The sequence below is a fragment of the Aquila chrysaetos genome, chromosome 13 (assembly GCF_900496995.4).
Source record: "Aquila chrysaetos chrysaetos chromosome 13, bAquChr1.4, whole genome shotgun sequence".
In the NCBI taxonomy this organism is placed as follows: Eukaryota; Metazoa; Chordata; class Aves; order Accipitriformes; family Accipitridae; genus Aquila; species Aquila chrysaetos.
Window position 1 is genome coordinate 17,900,827 of NC_044016.1, and position 19,085 is coordinate 17,919,911.

General features: G+C 49.4%; 1 protein-coding gene across 1 annotated transcript; it reads right to left on the reverse strand.

Moving 5' to 3' along the window:
• Window positions 1-452: 452 nt before the first annotated feature.
• Window positions 453-18,622, reverse strand: FOSL2 (FOS like 2, AP-1 transcription factor subunit). Its single transcript, XM_030035411.2, has 4 exons — window positions 18,286-18,622; window positions 11,993-12,247; window positions 8,232-8,339; window positions 453-6,150 (listed from the first exon to the last, which is right to left on the reverse strand). The coding sequence occupies exons 1-4, from the start codon at window positions 18,382-18,384 to the stop codon at window positions 5,641-5,643; spliced, it is 972 nt and encodes a 323-aa protein (XP_029891271.1). The 5' UTR covers window positions 18,385-18,622; the 3' UTR covers window positions 453-5,640.
• Window positions 18,623-19,085: the final 463 nt, after the last annotated feature.

Genomic DNA, 19,085 nt, shown 5'->3' on the forward strand with positions numbered 1-19,085 from the left:
ATCCTCCACTGCTAACCTGTTGTATCTGGGTTCCTTTCACCCCAGAGACTGCAGCTTTTCCCAGGTGAGCGAGAGAATGCCATCTTAACCTCCTCCTTACTGCCAGTGAATCAACCATGCTCTCCACTCCATGTTTTCAGAGCAGAAGCTTTGAGTCCTTCTGGCTGAGAAGGTGGATTAAAAAAAAAAAAAAAAGTAAAGTCACCTCAGTATGTATTTTCTAGCTCCATCCCTTTCTTTTTGAAGCCAAGATGAAAGGATTAATGCATTATTTGCCTTTTAGCCCAGGTGTCTGCTCTGCTAGCCTCTGCCCCATTTACCATTGTTGCAGCTAACAGCTGTCTGGATTGCAGCTGCTCTAATGAAAGAAGGCCTGAAATGTGCTACAACCAGGCACCTGGCAATGGTGTACCCATTTGTTCATATTGAAGGAACATGTGAGCTTTTAATTGTTCATGGCAAAGGGAGCTTTTTAATGACTTCAGTTAACAGAGAGAAGAACTCCAGTTAGCTCTTGCTATACAAAAGTGTCCACAATGTCATTAAAACAAGATTTACAAGTGTCATAACTCTCAGCAGCATAGTCAACAATACAGCCAATCATTACAACTGAGCACCAAAGGAGAAGGGGGGGAACATCACACCACTGAGGAATGGGAGGAAAAGAAAGGGGGGGGTGAGGGGGAAGGTGCAGAGGAAAAAAGAAAAGTCATTTTTTCTTTTCAGTCTAAATTGATTTTATTCTACAAAATGCTATTCAGTTAAAATTGTAAAAGCAAAACCATTTTAATATGTTCTTTCTTTCATAGCAGCAAGCTTTCTCTAACAAGCTTTTTGTTTTAGTGCAAATACTGTAGGCCTGTAATTCAGTAAAATAATAAGAACAGAAAAGAGACAACACCACAGAGAATGCCTCAGAGCTGAGATTCTCCAGGACAGCAAGAACGATATCAAGATCACAACGACCAAGGAAGGGTCCCAATTCAGCAGTCACCTTTAAGAACCGCCTTGGCAGAAACTACTTCACTGCAGACAAAAAAAAGAAAAACAATGATCTAAACTTTCGAGGAAAAAAAAGATAATGGTGCCCGCAAATCTTCAATAATCCTCATAGTCACCTATTAATCACTGAGGCTTGATTCCACCTCTGACACCTGCTTTGCAGCAGCAAAATGCTACTGATGTTTCCAATTTGCTCCTGGGAGAGTGGAATCAGAATCAGGCCCTTTCTGTATCTGAGGATCTTAAAGTAGACTTTAGTGACACTAGTAACTTATCACTCTAATAAAGATGCACTATCCCTTATTGATGTTACTTTGAACTACACAGTATATCAAGATATATACAACAGTTTATCCTCTCACTGAGCAAAAACAATTGGATACCTATTTTCTACACATTTTAATATGGTTTTAATATCAAGTAACCACAAGCAAGAAAGTGGAATAACCCTTTAATCATACAGGATAGGAGGGGAACAATTAAGTAAAACAGGATGGGATTTTATTATTATCTTGTATTCTGAGATTTGTCCTCAACTCCACCTACTGTTCACAGAGGAATGATAATGCATCTTTAGAAACATATCTCTTTTTACATTTTATACAGACAACAACAAACCCCAGAATCTTGTATTTAAAGAATCGAAAAAAAATTATTAGCCTAAAAAAAGATTGGAGTATTTTTAATGCTTTCTTTATTACATCCAAGTCTTGAACAGAAAAAATATGTAAACATGATAAATAAATAAGAAATAAAATGTAGATTGTTCCCCCCACCTCTTAAAATGTTTGACTTGGCCTTCCTAATGAAAATAAACTTCTAAGTATCATAATAATAAGATTTCTTACATTTCAGAAGTCTGTTTTAGAATGAAAAAAAAAAAAAAAAACAACAACAAAAAGAAAAAAAAGAAGCAACAACCAAACACCAGGAATGTGAGTTGGGAGGATGTTAAATTAATGGCAGGCAGATCTGCTGGAACAGCCACAAGACGGCTGCCTGCCAATAAATAAGAAGATACCAGGGAGGAGGGGGATGTCTTAGGTTTGTTTTCATTTTGTTTTTTCTTTTCATTTAGGATGAAGGCCAGGTGGATCCTGCATACAGTAAGCAGCAAAATTAAAGGTTCAGATGAACTAAATACGTCATTTAAATAATAATTATAAAAACACAACAGAGAGCTACTGTCCCCAGCATGTTGGTCCCAAATCCCATCACACCATAAGCAGTTTGAGACTTACCCAGTCTCCACACCTACAAGAAAGGAATGGATGAGGGCAATGCCACAACTGGGAAGGAGGAATGAGGGCAAAACTGGAATGGCAAACATCACCTGTAAGCTGAATGTTTCCTTCAATGCAGCTGCTACTGCTCCTCCCAGCTTGCCATTGATTAATTTAAGATGTTATTAGAGGCTTTGTTGGGCCAGTCCCTAGGGGATTGACCCAATACCAGCTGAAATTCCCTGGGCTTTTTTCTATTGACAAAACTCGTGGTCAGACACTAGTTACAACAGCTCCCACATACCTGTTACCTGCAGAACACAGAGTAACTACATTTAGGAATCAGCAGGGAAGGTACTCATGGAAAATACCGTTTTGGGGATGGGGAAGACAATCAATTCCCAAAAAGCACACCAGTAAACCTGAAAAGAAGAATGCAGGGCCAGACTGAAACAGCAGCAGAGCTCAAGTTGTACCTGGCTGCCAGAAACTAAACAAAAGTAAGGCTGATCCACAAAATAGAGAAGGCAGGAGACCAGCGATCCCAACACAGACATCCTGTGAGAGATTTGAGGGACAAAACAGGCAGGCACAAGGTATTCAGGGCTTTTTCCATATAGTAGAATATAATCTTCTTTTCTGGCAGTTTCACATGGCTCCCATCAGTATCACAGGACAGAAAAGAGGATCCTTCTGTCTCTGAGAAGGTCAATGACAAGGCAGCAGGCAGTGGGCAAGGGCCGGCTGCAGCTCATTTTGGCAACAATTCAGTAAGCAAAAGTAGTTTTTTTGTTGTTCCACTAGCAGTTAGGCTTAGTGGGGTTTAAGGAGGCACCTGACTTCCTGAAACCCCTAGCAGGAATGCTCCTGATCTCCCAGGAGACATGGATGCCGGTCAGCTGCCCTCAAAAGTAGCTGCATTGCTTTAGGTTTCACCATTTGCCAAAGTTGCATTTTTGCTCAAAAATGGGTGGAAATGACACGCGGAGGCTTTTTATTGAACAGGTTTAGATTCTCAATCCAGACTGCCCCAAACAAGCATCTAGCAAAATGGAGACACTTAGAGAAGCAGCAGTATCACCTGAAGTGATATAATCTACATAAAATCCTATGAAAACAGGATCCTCTGTGCTAACTACAGGAAGCTTAAGGTCTACTTTATTAAAAAGAAAGTTTTGATGTTCATGTAAGGACAAGAGAACTCCTTTATCAATATTACTTATTGTGTAAGCTCAATTTGAAACCTCTAGCACTGGTATAATGATGGAAGTGTTAAAGCAATAAAGTAAAAGCCTGAATCACAATCAGCTTTATGATGCAAAAAGATCACTCGTATCTTTCTATTTCTGGCAGGTTTGGTAAATACCTGGGTTTGAAAATAATAGTAATAATAAAAAAGCAAAGCCTACCTTTAGAGCTAAAGTAGTGTCCCTTTGAAATGACTCAAGGAATGGGCAGTGACCAGGGTTTGAGGGAAGTCAGCCCTGCTGAGTAAAGGTCCAGTTCCACAAGACTGAACCCTATTAATTCCCAGTGGAGTTGGTGGGGACTGCAGCAGTTTAGCATCTCACAGGAGTGGCCCTATAATCGCATATAGCATTTCTCCAGGTCCAGCCTGACCAAGAAATACCCTAGTTTCAGTTGATTAAAAAAAAAAAAATATATATATATATATATAAAAGAATAAGAAAATCTCACAACAAAATAAATAGCTGCCACCGCAGCTTCAACAGGCAGGACCAAAGAGTTGTCCCCCCAGTGGCTTAGCTGGCAAGCTGGGCAATCCTAGTGCGCACATGGTCATGGTTTGTCAGTGCCTTGACATCAACAGGAATTGAGCTTGGCTCCAAGTGGGAATAGGTTACACACATTACTGTTTTCAGTAGTGAACATCAGCGCTGGAGAGCTTGTGCCCTCTGCAAGCACTTAGTAGTAGCAGCCAAGCCCACAGGTTGGAGAAGACAAGGACCCAGGGCTAGGGAAACAGTCCTCCAATTTGTTTTTTGTCTTCAGGCCAATCAACCTCAAAAAACCCAGATCAATTACAAACCAAAAAAAACAGAGGCCAAAGACCGAGGTGCATATAATGGTAATCGATTTTCCTCTGCTGTCAATTTGTCATTGATAACCAGAGGTTATCAGAAGCTCTGTTCTAGTTCAAACAGGTCATCACTTCAACCATGCCATTCTTGCCTGGTCAGAAGAACGCTGTGGCCTGTCCTGTGCTGGAGGTTGGATCACTGCCTTCCCCCCCAGCCTCGGAAATTTGGAATCTCTGAGCAAACAACACCTGCTAGTATCAGCTGGTGGATGTGCACTGCTTTGTTTCCCAATAATGAAAAAGTCAGCAAGGGTACAGCCAGCTAGTTTCACCTCCTTAACCACTGCCAGTCTCCATCCTAGATTTATAGGCACGTGGTGCCACCTCTTTTTTGGTAACATGTTCTGCAAATATGGCCAAGGGGAGGGGAGGATTAACTAACAGGAAGAGATCAGCCTCTGAGTCAGGAGCCCTGATGGGGAGGAAGATGGAACACTCCCTAGACAGCGGGCAATCCAGGAAAAGTAAACAAGCAGCAGATTTGATATCCACCAAACTGGGGTAAAACCCCGCCAAAGACACTGGTAAGTGCCAGCCCAGCAGCTTTTCTGATGCCACTTTGGCCCTGAGATGCTAACTTGTTTTTTGAGGAGCCCAAGGCGATAAATATATCTACATTTTAAAAAAAGAAAGGCTTCCGCATGAGCCTCCTGCTGCCTCTGTTCGCTGTCTCTGTGCCCCAGGTCAGAGTTACGAGTTCTGCCTGTGCTGCCAAGTCCTTGGGCTCCTCTTGGTCCCCCCTCTCCTGGACCTCCCAGCCATCCCCCTCCTGCCTGGGCAACCCTACATGTTTCCAACAGTCTGTCCCAAGAGGAAATATCCTAAACAAGCCTTTACAGTTCAGAGCAACTGGATGAAATGTCATGGGATCGACAACATTGGAAATGATAAGCACAGAAAGAGAGAGAGGGAAAGAGAGAAGTTGTAAGATCAACTAACCAGAATGATCTAAGCACAGAGCACAACTGATCAGATCAATTCACAAAGGAAAGGGACAACCAGCAACTGTCTGCAGCTCGCCTTCATTCCTGGCCAGGAGTGCTCCCCAAGTCCACTACGGCCATGAAGAAGTTTCCATAGGCAGTCCCTACAGAGGGGACATCACCCTCTCTGAACAGTCCTGGTGCACCAGTCCCACTCTTGCCATTTCATGCCTCCAGGGAGCTGGCGTTGGTCCTCACTCTCCTTCCTGGAGCTGCAGCACTTCCCCATCCTTGTTCTTGCTGCCCTTGTGCTTGAACGATCCTGTGCCGTCTCTAATCCCATGGGGGCGGGGGGTGTAACACACTGGCAAAATGGGGGGCTGCAGGGGGATTACAACGCCAGCAAGGTGGGAGAGTTCAAGGAATCCGATGACTGGTCACCGCTGCTGCTGCTCCTCCGGTGAGCTTTGGAGCAGGACTCAGATGGTGAGAGAGGAGACTCCTGATCCAACACGTTGGGGTAGGTGAACACCAAGTTGGAGGAGCCAGGAGTGATGGCTGGTGTTGAGGTCACCACGATGGGAGTGTTGAGTGCCTCCTCCCCATAAAAACCTCCAGCAATGCTGATGGGCTTAATGACAGACCTCTGGGCTTTGTCAAGGACCAAAGAGGAAGATGGGATCTCTTCCTCCACAGGCTCCTGCTTCACCACCACCGCTCCGCTTGCTCCAGTCCGAACGCTCTGGAGGCTGCTGGATGGTGGGCTCCGACGTTCCTCAGGGCTGATTTTGCATACAGGGCTGTGAGCCACCAGCATAAACTCCAGCTTCTCCTTCTCCTTCTGGAGCTCAGCGATCTCCTTTTGCAGCACTGACTTCTCCTCCTCCAGCACTTCAGTTTCCTGCAGACAAAAGGGGAGTGAGTAAATTATCAGAGGCTCTGGAACTGCTTCTCACCTGGAACATGGCCATCAAGTCGAGTTCCCATCTGGCATGGGCAGATACACCCCAGACTCTTCATGAGCCAAGCAGGCACCAGGTCATCGCCAGCCAAGCATCTTGTGTTTCATGTGTCTACCAGTAAGCTATTCCCAAACTTCACCAACCTGAGGGTTATGAATAGTCTTCTCATGAACTCACCTTAGTTTTGTCATGGCCAGCTTCTACCACTCTGTCTTGGCCTGTGACTGCACTCCTCTCCCTTGCTGTCTGCCTGACAGACACCTTAGCAGAGAGGACTCTGATCTCCTCCCATCATTTTTCGTGTTTTTCACTTAGACAGAGATAGTGTACAGCAATCTCTAAACTGTTTCCATTTTCTTTCTGTAGTGCATATTCCAGATTAGGTCTTACACTTGCCTGACTCTTGCACAAAGGACTAACACTTTCATCTCCACTGGATCATCCCTTGATGCATCCTAGTATTAATAGATTTACGTTTCCCACGGGCACATCACACTAATGGCTCATAGTCAATCTGTGAGCAATTAGTACCTTCCTGTATGAGGAGCTCACCATTTCACAAAGATCTGGCCCACAGTCCTTCAAGATATGACCTCTCACTTTGCACTCCTCTCACTTCTATTACTTTAGTCATGACAATCCTTAAACTCTTACTATAGGATGTCCTGCCTCCCCTACACTGAGAATATCTCCTGAATTTGAGTCAGCAGCACATTTCACTGGTGCACTTTCACTGCTACTGCTGTGCTTGTTAATAGGATCATCGAATAAAACCAGGCCCAGGCTGGTTCTTGAGTAGGAGCGCTGGAGCCTTCCCTCCAGCCTCTTTCAGCACAACCCACCCTTACCTCCTCTTTCGCTCATCTCTTACCCACTGTCCTGGTTTTGCCTGGGATAGAGTTAATTTTCTTTCTAGTAGCTGGTATAGTGTTATGTTTTGGATTTAGTATGAGAACAATGTTGATAACACACTGATGTTTTCAGTTGTTGCTAAGTAATGTATAGTCTAAAGTCAAGGATTTTTCAGCTTCCCATGTCCAGCCAGCAAGAAGGCTGGAGGGGCACAAGAAGTTGGGAGGGGACACAGCCAGGACAGCTGACCCAAACTGGCCAAAGGGGTATTCCATACCATGTGATGTCATGCGCACTAAAGTGGGGGGAGCTGGGCGGGGTGGGGGAATCACTGCTCGGGAACTAACTGGGCATCGGTCAGTGAGTAGTGAGCAATTGCATTGTGTATCACTTGTTTTGTATATTCCAATTCTTTTTTTATTATTATTATCATCTTATTATTGTTATTATTATTACTTTCTTCCTTTCTGTTCTATTAAACTGTTCCTATCTCAACCCATGAGTTTTACTTTTTTTTTTGATTCTCTCCCCTATCCCACCGGGTGGGGGGGGGAAGTGAGCGAGCAGCTCTGTGGTGCTTAGTTTCTGGCTGAGGTTAAACCATGACACCCACCCCATGGTTCTTGTGCTCATCCCTACCTTCTCCAGCTTAACTAGTTATTTCCCCTGTGGCAACAGACCACACAGCTCTGCAAAGCTTCCTTTGCGCAGGAAAACAGTTACCCCCACCCAAGAAAGGTTAGCCTAAAGGACATAGCTCTGATGGTACACATAACATCTGCCTCATTTTCTACTGCTTTCAGATGATCCTACTGTCTTTGGTGTTTTTGTCCTTAAAGCCTGCCTTTGAGGCACAGAGCATCTTTATTTCCACTTACGGAGGGAGACCACAGGTAGGGAGACTAACGCTAGTTGGGAGGCTAGAAAGGAAGAGAGGTCCTAGGACATTTTGGGCAGTCAGCAAGGGGAATTTAGGCTCCTCAGCTCCAGGCCTGAACCCTCACCACCGTTATTGTAGGAGCAACGCCACTGCGTGGCCTTGGAAGGGGAAGGCAGCATGTGTTTTGTAGCATCTTCCTCAAACATGCTAGTGGAGGGAGAGCAATGCCCTTTGAGCTGGTCCAAAGGGAGGGCGACAAGGAAGGAGAAATGTATGCAGAGCACATACCGCCTGGAGTTTTTCTGTTAGCTCTCGACGCCTGTTACGACACTTAGCAGCTGCCAGCTTGTTCCTCTCTCTCCGGATCCTTCGCTTCTCTTCTTCCTCGGGTGACAGCTGTGGGCAAGTGCCAAGAAAACCCACAATCAGATCTGAGCAAGGCATTCCTTGAAGTTTGTGAGGATTTAACCGCAACGCAAAGGAAAAAGGCCTGATCCAGCAGGATGCTGAGCACTCCCCCTCTTCACTGATGTCAGCAGAAGATGAAAGCACACAGTATTTCTTCCTGCACTGGGTCTTAGCAGAAGGGTGAGGAGAAGATGGAGCGGGGAGCAGGGGGAAGATTGTGTAAGAGGACAGTGAATCTGCACCAAGGCCAAACAGATAAAAGATGCTCTGATTGTTTCACAACTTGGGTGGTACATTAAGCAAAACCAGAGCACGATGTTGTAAGTGCCTCTTTCTTGAAAGAAAATATCTGCTGCTTCCCACACAAAGATAGTTTTTAGCTTGAAGGTCGGGGATGGGGTGGAGGGGGAGACAGGGAAACCGGCAGAGCTCCCATAAGGTCCCTGAAGCAACAGTGATTTATACCACCCAAAAATCTGACCTCAGATTTTCAAGCGCTCAGTGAGATAACACACTGTGTTTCTTGCATCAGCAGGCAAGGCTCCAGTGATATCAAGGGCTTCCTGAGGCCAGCTGACATCCTCACTGATGTAAATCAGGAGCAATTCCATAGAAACCCATGGAGCAACACTCTTGCAAAACCAGAGGAAGTGAGCAGGAGCCCACAAAATCCGGTCAAGTCAGGCCTAGCTTTTGGGTTTTGGGATGAGGTTTTACAAATCCCAGCAGCGGCAGATAGGCTTGCATCACTGCCAAGGCCGGGCAGCCGGTACAGCAGCGCGTGAAGAGGGCCAGTGTGGTCCGGCTCACTGCTGCAGCACACGGCATGCAAAAGCTGGCGCAAAGAGATCGCCATGGGGATTCACAGCACACGCTTGGCCATGCATCTTCCTCCACTGCAGACTGACCTCGTGCCCTGCACTCTGGCCTCACTGGGCCAGCGTGTGCTGCTGGGGCTTTGGCCCGGTGACTGCAACCAAAAGCGAAATGAGCACCCTGCAAAGCAGGTGTCAGATGTCACGTAGTGCCAGCAAAGAATGGAAAGAAAAACCTTTTCATAAAAGCTTTCAGTTTTAGTATCTTCATGGGCTGTCAAAATCACAAATGAGACATTCACCCTTTTACTATCTTTTCTTTTTAGTGTTATTCTAACCTCATTCTGTTTGTTTTGGTTTGCTTTATTTCATTAATTTTGATCTTTGCAGTTTTGGGGAGTTTGCTTCAGCCTCTGGGCATTCCCCTCGCTCGGTTCTGCTTTTTTTTGGGGCAGGGGGGGCATCCAGTCCATGCCTGCAATTTCACCTGCATGCAGTGTGAGCCCCCAGATGCACACTGAGCAACACAAGCACTTCTAGGACTTCAGGACACAGGTTTTGGGCCTGAAAGCTTTTCCATCAGCAGATCAGAACACTCCATCTTGGGGTGGGGGATACCTCCACCCTGCTGGGCAGCAGCCGGCTGCTTATCCCAGTAAGGAGCCCCCACAGGCACCACTCTCCCCGCTACAGGTCTGCTTGCTCACTTTCCAGTCCATATGTGTGCAGGGTAAAAATGTATTTTCACACAAGTATCTGCAGTATAGCAAAGTGTAATGCACACAGATTCTGTGCTGACTTGGGGCCTCTGCGTACAGTTTTCCAGAGCCCTTTCATGCTTTAGAAGCACAGACCTCATTGAAATATGCTAGGACCAAAATGTCTCCTCCCAGGGCCTTCAGTCACTTTTAAATGATCTGTCTCAGAGGCTATGCTTTGCAAAAACCTTATAGATGGGGCTGAAGCCCCTAATCTGGACATGCTTAACATTATACTGGGTCTTAAAAGGAATATTCTGTCAACAGTTGCTGGATTTGTTTGAAAGCGGTTGGATTTGGCACTTTTCGTGCCCCTGCTGTACACATTATCTGTAGCTTGCGCAAGCCCAATATGTGCATTCGCTGGCAGAAATGTTCATCAAAACAGGCCCTTTTCATAAAGCGTTACACAATGTTTTCCAAAAAGGCACTCCGATGTGGTGTTCAAAGCACCAACAGCAGAAACCTGAGCCAAAGAGCCACGGTAAAGCACCCGGGAACTGCCTTAGCACGTGTCTAATCAAAAGGACTTGGCTTTGAATGACCCACAATGAACGGCTTGCAAACAAGCCACAGGCCAGGAATTGCTTGGCAGGCATCCTTCAGCAAATAACTCTGAACAACAAATAAAGCGGAGAATATGGCGATCTCTTCACGGCCAATTTGTGAACACAGAGGCAGCATTTGTCAAACAAATTAGTTGTTGCTAATTATTCCCCCAGTTCTCATGAGAGCTTCCCTGGCTTTGGACGCTAGCCCTGCATGCAGGGAACTGGGAGGTAGCTCTGGCTGGTGGAAAGGGCTGGCACATACCCGAACCACCATGGCTGCCCCATCCTTCCTCCCAACACCAGGTCCTCAGTGCACCCATACCAGCTCTGTGCACAGAGGTGTGGCTCACTCTGGACAATTGATTTTAACCCCTTCCCCGCCTCTTAGGTCTAAAGCAGACAGCGACTCCACATAAAATAATCAGACTGTGAATCAAAACAGATGACGTGGAAGTAAAAGTGGAGCTGGTGAGTCTTATTAGAAACAGACCTCATGCAATAGCGTGTTCTTGTGTACTGAGGGTGCGCAGTGCATCTCATTACACTGCTTTGCACTGACCCCCACAACTGCTGCTTGGGAACAGCTCAGACAGATCTAGATTATTCAGATTTTTTATTTTTTTTAAAAAAAAGTCAGCCTAGCACTGTGGATAGCTATTCACCAGACAGCCCTGGAGAAGGCTGTATCTTACTAAGAAGAGATTGACAGGGCTGAAAGGATTTCCAGAAGATGAGATGCCTGCATCTAGTCTACTGCCCTGCCCCAGCACAGGATCCAGGGGTCTGGCTCAATAATCCCATCAGGAGGCTGAGCATAGGGCAACGGTGGTACAAGCCACCCCATCCCAGCTATGAAAATGCCACTGGGTTGGGAGCAGAAAAGTCTTTGCTTACAAGATCCCCACCTCACTGCTGTAAAGAGATCAAGCAATTGCATGTTTGTAGTGGGAAGGTGGATTTAGACACCAGACATCCAGAAGGCTCTTGCTACTAGAATCAAGGTGCTCTAGGGAAGCTGCTCCTCCCTGCATGATGCTGGCTGGTACTGGTGGTATCACCCAAAAGTGAGACTGGAGCAGCACTAGCTACCACAGAGCAGATATAAAACACCAGCTGATGTAATTTGGGTGTCAGATTGGAAAGGACCTATGTGAAAGCTCCTCTGCTTGCTCAGAGGTTCCCTTCTGCCTGGAGCAGCAGAGACACTCAAACTGAAACCCAGGGCTCAACTTCAGAGTTTCACTTGCTTTTGAAACCAAGCCGCAATGTGGCCCAGTAGTGCGAAGTGTTTGATGGAGACTGGGTAAGTCTTGCCATATGATGAGGAAGAGCAATAAAAATCACCTGCCAGCCTACACCCTATGTCACCCTGAGAAACCCCAGCACCTGTACAGCGCAGGGGAACAGACCTCAATGCTCCCCCATGGGGCCAGGAGATCCCAAGAGAGGGCAGTGGGAGGAAATCTCTGTACGCCTGCTTTTGAGGCACCCCCAGCCACTCTCCCCGCCACGGTTACCTGCTCGTCTCTTCGTCTCCGGCCCACTGTGGTTCCAATGGTTTTGATCACACCAGGTCGCTGAAGGGCCGTGTGTCCAGCCACTGATGACAGCGGGGGCAGCGGGTGGCTGTAGGGGTGCGAGCGAGAGTAAGGGCTTGACATGGAGGTGATGACAGTGGGCTGGACCATCCACTGCAGGTCTTGGCTAGTTGTGATGGCGTTGATTGTAGGGATGAAAGCACTGCCTGATCCTGGCATATCTACTCGAAATTTCTAGGAGAAAAGGCAAGGGAGAAAAGGGAGAGAGAGAAGAGAAGAAACCATCAATGAAAGCAGAACATAAATGGTTACTCAGAAACCAGCTAGGCCCTCAGCAGCAGCACCAGTGAGGATCAAAGTAGCACCCAAAACAAAGGCATGGGCTGCCAGTGCCTCTGAAGCACCCCAGGCTGCCCCTGCCCACCGTAGCCCCGCAAGGAAGGTGCTGGACTCAGGCGCTTCCCCCTCCGGAGCAACCCTGCCCTCTCCCAGCCCCCCCCCCTCATCCCCCCCCCCATGCCTCTTCAGCATCCCCTACACCAGTGTCCCCTCCCATCGCCACCACCTCCCACCTGTGCCCACCGCTCCTTCCGGCGTGGAGTGAAAGGGGAATTAAGGAGTTTCTAGAAAAACACTTCTCTGCCAGTCCAAAGAAAAGGAAGAGAAACTTAAGTTCTGAAATGCCATTACCAAGCAGAGCAAAGCCTTCTTCTACCAAAGGATTCCCCTGAAATTTGGGCTTGGTCTGCATAGGGTTTGGTACAGCAAGAACAGCAGCTTGCTTCTCGTTCAGTGGTTCTGCACTCACTGCACACACAGGGTGAGAAACCCGGCCACAGGATGGTTACGTGAGAGGATATGTATTTTAATAGCAGCCTATAAAATAGGTCTTAGGATTCAGATCGGACAAGTTCCCTGCAGCTCTCTGCACTGTCTAGACAAAATAAGGCAGCAGTAAAACCAAGGCAGCAGGTAATGATCTCCTCCAAAATACATGTACACCTTGTTTCAGACAGAGGTAAATCCATCTGGATAATATGCTGGCACTAAACTGCAAGGAAAACAATCACTTGTCCCTGGAGGGGGAAGCAGGGGAGAAAGAATGCTTTTGTCTATGCTGAGCTCCTTCAGGCTTTCGATGGTTAGACTTGGTTTTACAGACAGACATGCCTTGCTCCAGCAATCACTGTGCAAGGGACAGGGCTTGTAGGACCAGCAGCCATCACTACCACTGATTTGTAAGCCTTGAAATGATCCCGTGAAAAATGCTTATTCTTGGGTCAACAAACTAGCTTCCCAGAGAAGCGAGAGCCCTTGCATCAGCCTGACCTCAGCTCAGGTAAGCGTCCCAGATAAGGGACAGCACTTCAATACAGATTTCCTTTTCTGGGTGTGCCTAGTCAAGCACCTTCAGTGCTTTGTTAAACCAAGGCTACTGCAAATAGTATTTCACATTCTGATAGCTACAGCATTTCAGACCAGTATTAGCCATAAGAAGTCCAGCTACCAATGCCTGGAGACCAGGAGATCCAGTTTGAATACCGACAAATGCCGACTTACAGCTTTGGACAGCAAAAATCTAGCAAGAAAGGACAAGAGAAGGAAGGAGTGAATCAAATTAAGCAGGTGGGGGAATTACACAGACAGGATGACGCTGGCACCAAGACCTTGGCAAAAGCCTTGCCAGAACCTCAGAGATGCACCTGGAGCTCGAGTCCAACACAGCCTCAGCACACGCCACATTTCAGAGTGTATGCCATCTTTGTGACGTCTCCCAAGTAACTACAGAGGCCCAGAGCTGCAAACTGTCAACACTACAGAGGAATTTAAGGGCGCAAATGCCCTTCTTTGCCTGGTGTAGGCTGTGACCACATGGCACAGGAGAGGACACCTTGGTGCCTCCACAACCGTAACAAAAAGGGACCTTAACCTCACAGAAGGGAGGAAGTGTGAGACTAGTTGAACCACAAGTGCTCAAGTCAAGGGATGCAAGTTCTGCTTCCAGCTCCACAAGTGGCTTCTACCGTGACCTTTACCAATGTGTGCCACCACACCTCCTGTACCCAAAAAGCAGAGAAGAAAGAGTCCTGTCTTCTTTGCAGGGACACTAGAAAGCTATGGCTGCAAAACTTTCAGAGATCTTTTGACGACGCTTTGCTATGCAAAGACACCGTTTGCATTCCAGGGCAAATGACCTTGCCAGTGCCACCTTACTGCAGCCTCCACCTTCAGACACCCAACGAACTGCTAAAAATTCCCATCCGAGGTCAGGAGAGTCAGATCCACCACCAAATCAGCCACATAAGATACAACTGTCTGACACAAAGATCAGGCTCCATGTTATTGACAAAGAGACTACTCCACTTGCAATCACTCCTGCATTCAACCTAGGACCCCTCTCTAACACTAGTGGAGGTCTCCTGAACAGTGAGGGGGAGCTGCTCAGTTCAGCCACATCCCTTGGCAGCTCCATGGTGCTTGCTTGCAGACCCAGGGAAGAGCCAGTCAGACTGCAGTCTCCGTCTGTGCCGTGCTCCATCTGTCACCAGCTTCCTTTCTAATCCCTCAAAATATCATAAAAAAATTCTCCAAAACCTGTATTCTGTGTTTTCCAAAGGCGGTATTTTTCCTAGATAACTAATTAAGGGATGTGCTGCTGTGACAGGCTGCATCTTCAGATACAGGGTGCTCAGGCTACCACTGGGTTTTACAAGCATTGCTTCCTGACTGGTCAGGCTTTCCCCACATATCTCGCTTTCCCTGCTAGGACACTGCACTGGATCAGCTTTGCTGTGCCAAAATGCTGCTGGCCCCCCACACTCTGCCAGGTGGCCATAGCTCTGACCCCTGGGACGCTGCTGGTTTCAGTGGCAGGCCCCAAATTCTCTGCCACCTCCCCTGCACAGCCCCTTTGAGCACAAGCGTCCTCACCTTGGAGCTCCAGATCTTTCCCCAAACTGCAGCCCCAGCTTTGGTCTCCTCATTCCTCCTCGCCTCAGAGAGCTTCAATCCCCGTGCCAGCACTGCCCGCCCTCACCCACCTCCCCATTTCTCCTCTTTCCAGACCGGCTCCTGCCATTTCTTCACCCAGGACACCCACAGCTCTCCTCTCCTGACCTGGGAGAGGCTCCTGGAGGCAACCCTCTGCCAGCTCTCAGTTCTCCTTATCTACGAGGAATTCACAGCGCTACAGAAAAGATGTGGCGATAGCCAGACTGCAGGGCTACACATGCAGCACGCGCTCAACCACGAAGCCAGTGCTCTCCTCCTGACCCAAGCAACACGCAGATGAAGGTATCATTAAAAAAAAACAACAACTAAACAGCAAACAGAAAGAGTCCTGTTATTAAGAGTGCCAAGAACTGAGGTCAGTCTCTGCTCTGCCTTAAAAATATGGAGTTGGATGGGAGCCTCCCCCGATCCATAGCTGAGGGAGACTCCAGCGAGTCCTACCAAGGGCAGGGACAAGCTACATTAGCAGGTCACAACTTAGGAGCAAGGGCAGCACGGGAACATTTCAGGCTTTGGCTCCGTGGCTCCCTTCTCCATCTTAACAAGGAGTTTCTGTAGCACATCCCATTGCGACTCCGCTCCCCTCCGCACCTTCGCTTACGTATGTAACTGCAAGCACTGAGCAGCACCAGAAACTGGTCTAGAAACAGGTACAATGGCCATGGAAAAAAAACCCAAACCCAACAACAAAACCACCAAAAACCACCCAGAGGACCTTTAACAACTACTCAGTTAGCAAATACAGGGTGTACAGGATATATCCTGTAATAAATACAAGGCCCCTGATGGCTCTCCCATGTCAAACATCTCCTCGAAGGAAAACTGGACGCAGTGCTGGTATATCTGAGGGGGAAGTCAAACAGTCTGAAAGAGTACACAAACTCTTCCCATTAAAGTCTATGTTTACCACATGGCAAGTCAGTGATTAGGAAAATAGCACGACACACAACTTAAAAGAAAAATGTTCCAGTGCTGTGTTGTATGGGAAAAAGAAATAAAAGCATCAAAGTTTTGGCTCAGAGACACAGTTTCCACTTAATCATGTGACTGATGCATCTTTTCTTGCTTTGGGAAAAAAACAGACTAAAGAAAAAATTTCTACAGTGCGTATTTTCTGTAACGATAAAACTCTGCAGACTCTGTAGACCAGAATCAGCAGAACAGCCCAACTGCTAGGGTAAAGGCAACGCTTACATTTCATCCTAATCTACAACATCTGTAAGGATCAAGGGAAAGACTACGCACGAGGCCTTGAGAAATCTCCCGGATTCTTAAAGAAAACATTTATGTTCTTGCTAAGCCGGCATCCTGCTTAAAGCCCCATTTCAGATAGTAACCCTAGAAACTGGGCTCTGGCCCCCATATCAAACGCCACGCACAGCAGCTGCCTGGGGAAGACGTGCAGCCCCAGAAAATAAAAAGGGGAAAACCCAGCTATCGGTCAGACCTCGATAGCTCAAGTATTAAGCTGCACTGGAGTTTCACAACCTCCTGCAGCAAGTGCTTGAATCCAGCGCAGCTGCTGAATCAGAGGAGGAAAGGCAGAGAGAAGGACTTGCAGCTTGCCGGGCGTTTCCAGCCTCTCAGCCCCCCTTCCCGCTCCCCCACCTCGTGCTGTCATTTACTGTAAAACAGGGAATAACCTAGAGCCGAGCTACAATCCCTGGAAATCTCGGTCCGCAGCCCGCAGAGGGCACCAGTGAGATGCGTTTGGAGCAGGCGGGGAGCGGCGGCGAGTCATTTCTGGTAAAACTTCTTTAATGTGAGGAATGTCACGGGCTGGTACGGTTGGCAAAGTTTGAGACTGGACTTTTTTTTTTTTTTTTAAATGATCCTATGACTTCTTGATGCGAAGACAGCAATGTGCTTACGCTGCCAGTTCGCTCATACAAGCCACACAAGAAATACTAATATTGGGGGGGGGGGGGGGGGGGGGAGCCCAACTTTGAAAAAGCAAAAAAAAGAGTGAGGCCGGGTGAGCTGATGTAAACAAGTTATGAAATAACCCAGGTTTGTATAACTGGCCCGATTGTGTAATGCCTTCCCCAGAAGCGATGGATTTAGTCGATGTAGGTATATAAGCCATTCCAAGAGGTTTTCTTAAGAAAATGAAAAGGAAAAAACCCCAAACCACCCGACTAGGCTTTTAGGTCCGTGAATTCACGTCGCTTCCACAGGAAATATCTCCCATTCTTCAAGGGCCGCCCAGCAGCGGGAGCTTGCGGGGGGGACCTGGGCCGGCGGGCGCAGGGAGCGCTTCGGCCGCTCCCCTCGAAACTGCTCCCCCGGGAAAAAGCCATCACCAGCCGGAGAGCGGCCGGCGGCTGCCGGTAAAGGGAAAGAGCAGCCGGGCAGAGCGGAGCGGCACGCCGCCGGCCTTTTGGTCTCACCGCACCGGTGGGAAAGGCAAAAATAGCGTCACCGCCGCGAGCCGAAGTTTGGGGGGGGGGGGGGGGGGGAACAAGAAGCGGGGAGACCACTTTAGACGCTTGAAAAAGCTAGAGCCCACTTCGGCCATCCCCTGCGTGTTTTACGGCGGCTGCGGTAGCGCCTGGGAAGTAACTCGAGCGGCACCTCCCGAAGTCCCAGGGAAGGCTCCCGGGCTGCTGCGAGCGAGCCCAGGATAGTGCCCGGGAAGGGGCGGTGAACGGAGGGACAGAGAAGCTCCGAGGAGAAGAAAAGCAGGAAGGAGGAAGAGTCAGATACGGCCGTGTGTTCGCGTTACCGGCCTCGAAAAGGAGTTGCCCGGAGGAGCCCTTTGATTTCCGAGCTGGCCCCGGCCCGCCGCGGCGGCCGGTCCCCGGGCACCAGGCGGGGTCTCCTCTACCGACACGCGCGGGCCCCGCTCTACCTGCTGCCGGGGCGGCGGAGGCAGCCCGCCGGGCGCTTCCTTACCACACCTCCCCGCTCGGGGCAGGCGGCTGCCTCCCATCCGCGGGGCACCCGCGGCCCCGACCGGAGGGGAACTGCGCTGACCGTCCCGCCCTGAAGGGTCGCGGCACTCGCTCCGGGGCGGGCGGGCAGGGAGGGAAAGAAAGCGGCAGCGACCCGCCGGGAGCGGCGGGACGGGACGGCGGCCGCAGGCAACCCGCTCCGCGGCACTGCCTGCGCCCCCGCGGACGGCGCCTCTCCGCCGAGCGCCCGCGCCTTCACCGCGGAGGAAGCGCCGCTCCCCGGGCGTGGCGGTGAACTCCCGCGCCGGGAGGACTGGCAGCAGCCCCCGGAGGGAGCGGGGGTAGAGGGGCAGCGCTCGGCCCTACCTGCTGGGCTGCGCCGCTGGAGTAGGTCTCGGGATGTCCCGGGGAGCCGCTGCTGCCTCTGGAGGAGGTGTCGAAGTTCCCGGGGTAGTCCTGGTACATGGTCCGAGGCCGGGCCGGGGGAGCCGCGTCCCCGCCTTCCCGCACCGACACCCGCCGCTCCCTCGCCGTCTCCCCGCCCCCTTCTCCCTTCCGACCTCTTCGGCTCTTCCCTTTGCCCTCCCAATGCTCTCCGCGGAAGACGAAAAAAAAAAAAAAAAAAAAAGGCTTTGGAGGGAGAAGAGGGGAAAAAAGGTAAAAAAAAAAAAGAAAGGAGAGAAAAAAAGAAAAAATAACAAAATAACAATAATGAAAAGGGCTCAGGCGGCGGCAGCGAAGCGCCGACGGAACGGGATGGGACGGGACGGGACGGCTCGGCGGGAGCAGAGCCCTGCGCGCGGGCAGGAGCAGGCAGTGGCGGGCAGCGCGCGCGCGCGAGCGCCGATGTCCTCTCTCCGCGCTGCCCGGCGAGACTCGCCCCGCCGGCGGAGCGGTCCCGGCCCCGGGGGCTGCAGGCGGAGCGGTTCTCCTCCGCCCCCCGCCCACCCCGCACCCCCCCTTCTTCTTTTACGCCACCACCACCGCCGCCGCCGCCACCACCACCACCGGCCGCCCCTTTTCCCGGCGCGGGGGTGACTCAACCGGGTCTTACGCCCCGCGGCTCCCCGGTACCGCCAGCGGGAGCTCCACGCACCCGCCGTGACTCAGAGCAATGGCATCGCCCCGGCCCCACTCGCTTATTATCCGCCCGCCCGCCCGCCGCA

What these genes read in the sequence shown, in the direction of transcription:
- FOSL2 (XM_030035411.2), bottom strand. Translation starts at nt 18,384, where the DNA reads ATGTACCAGGACTACCCCGGGAACTTCGACACCTCCTCCAGAGGCAGC. An exon ending in CCAGCGGCGCAGCCCAGCAG is followed by an intron (nt 12,248 to 18,285) that starts GTAGGGCCGAGC and finishes CTTTTCTCCTAG; the next exon opens with AAATTTCGAGTAGATATGCC. An exon ending in TAACAGAAAAACTCCAGGCG is followed by an intron (nt 6,151 to 8,231) that starts GTATGTGCTCTG and finishes TTTTGTCTGCAG; the next exon opens with GAAACTGAAGTGCTGGAGGA.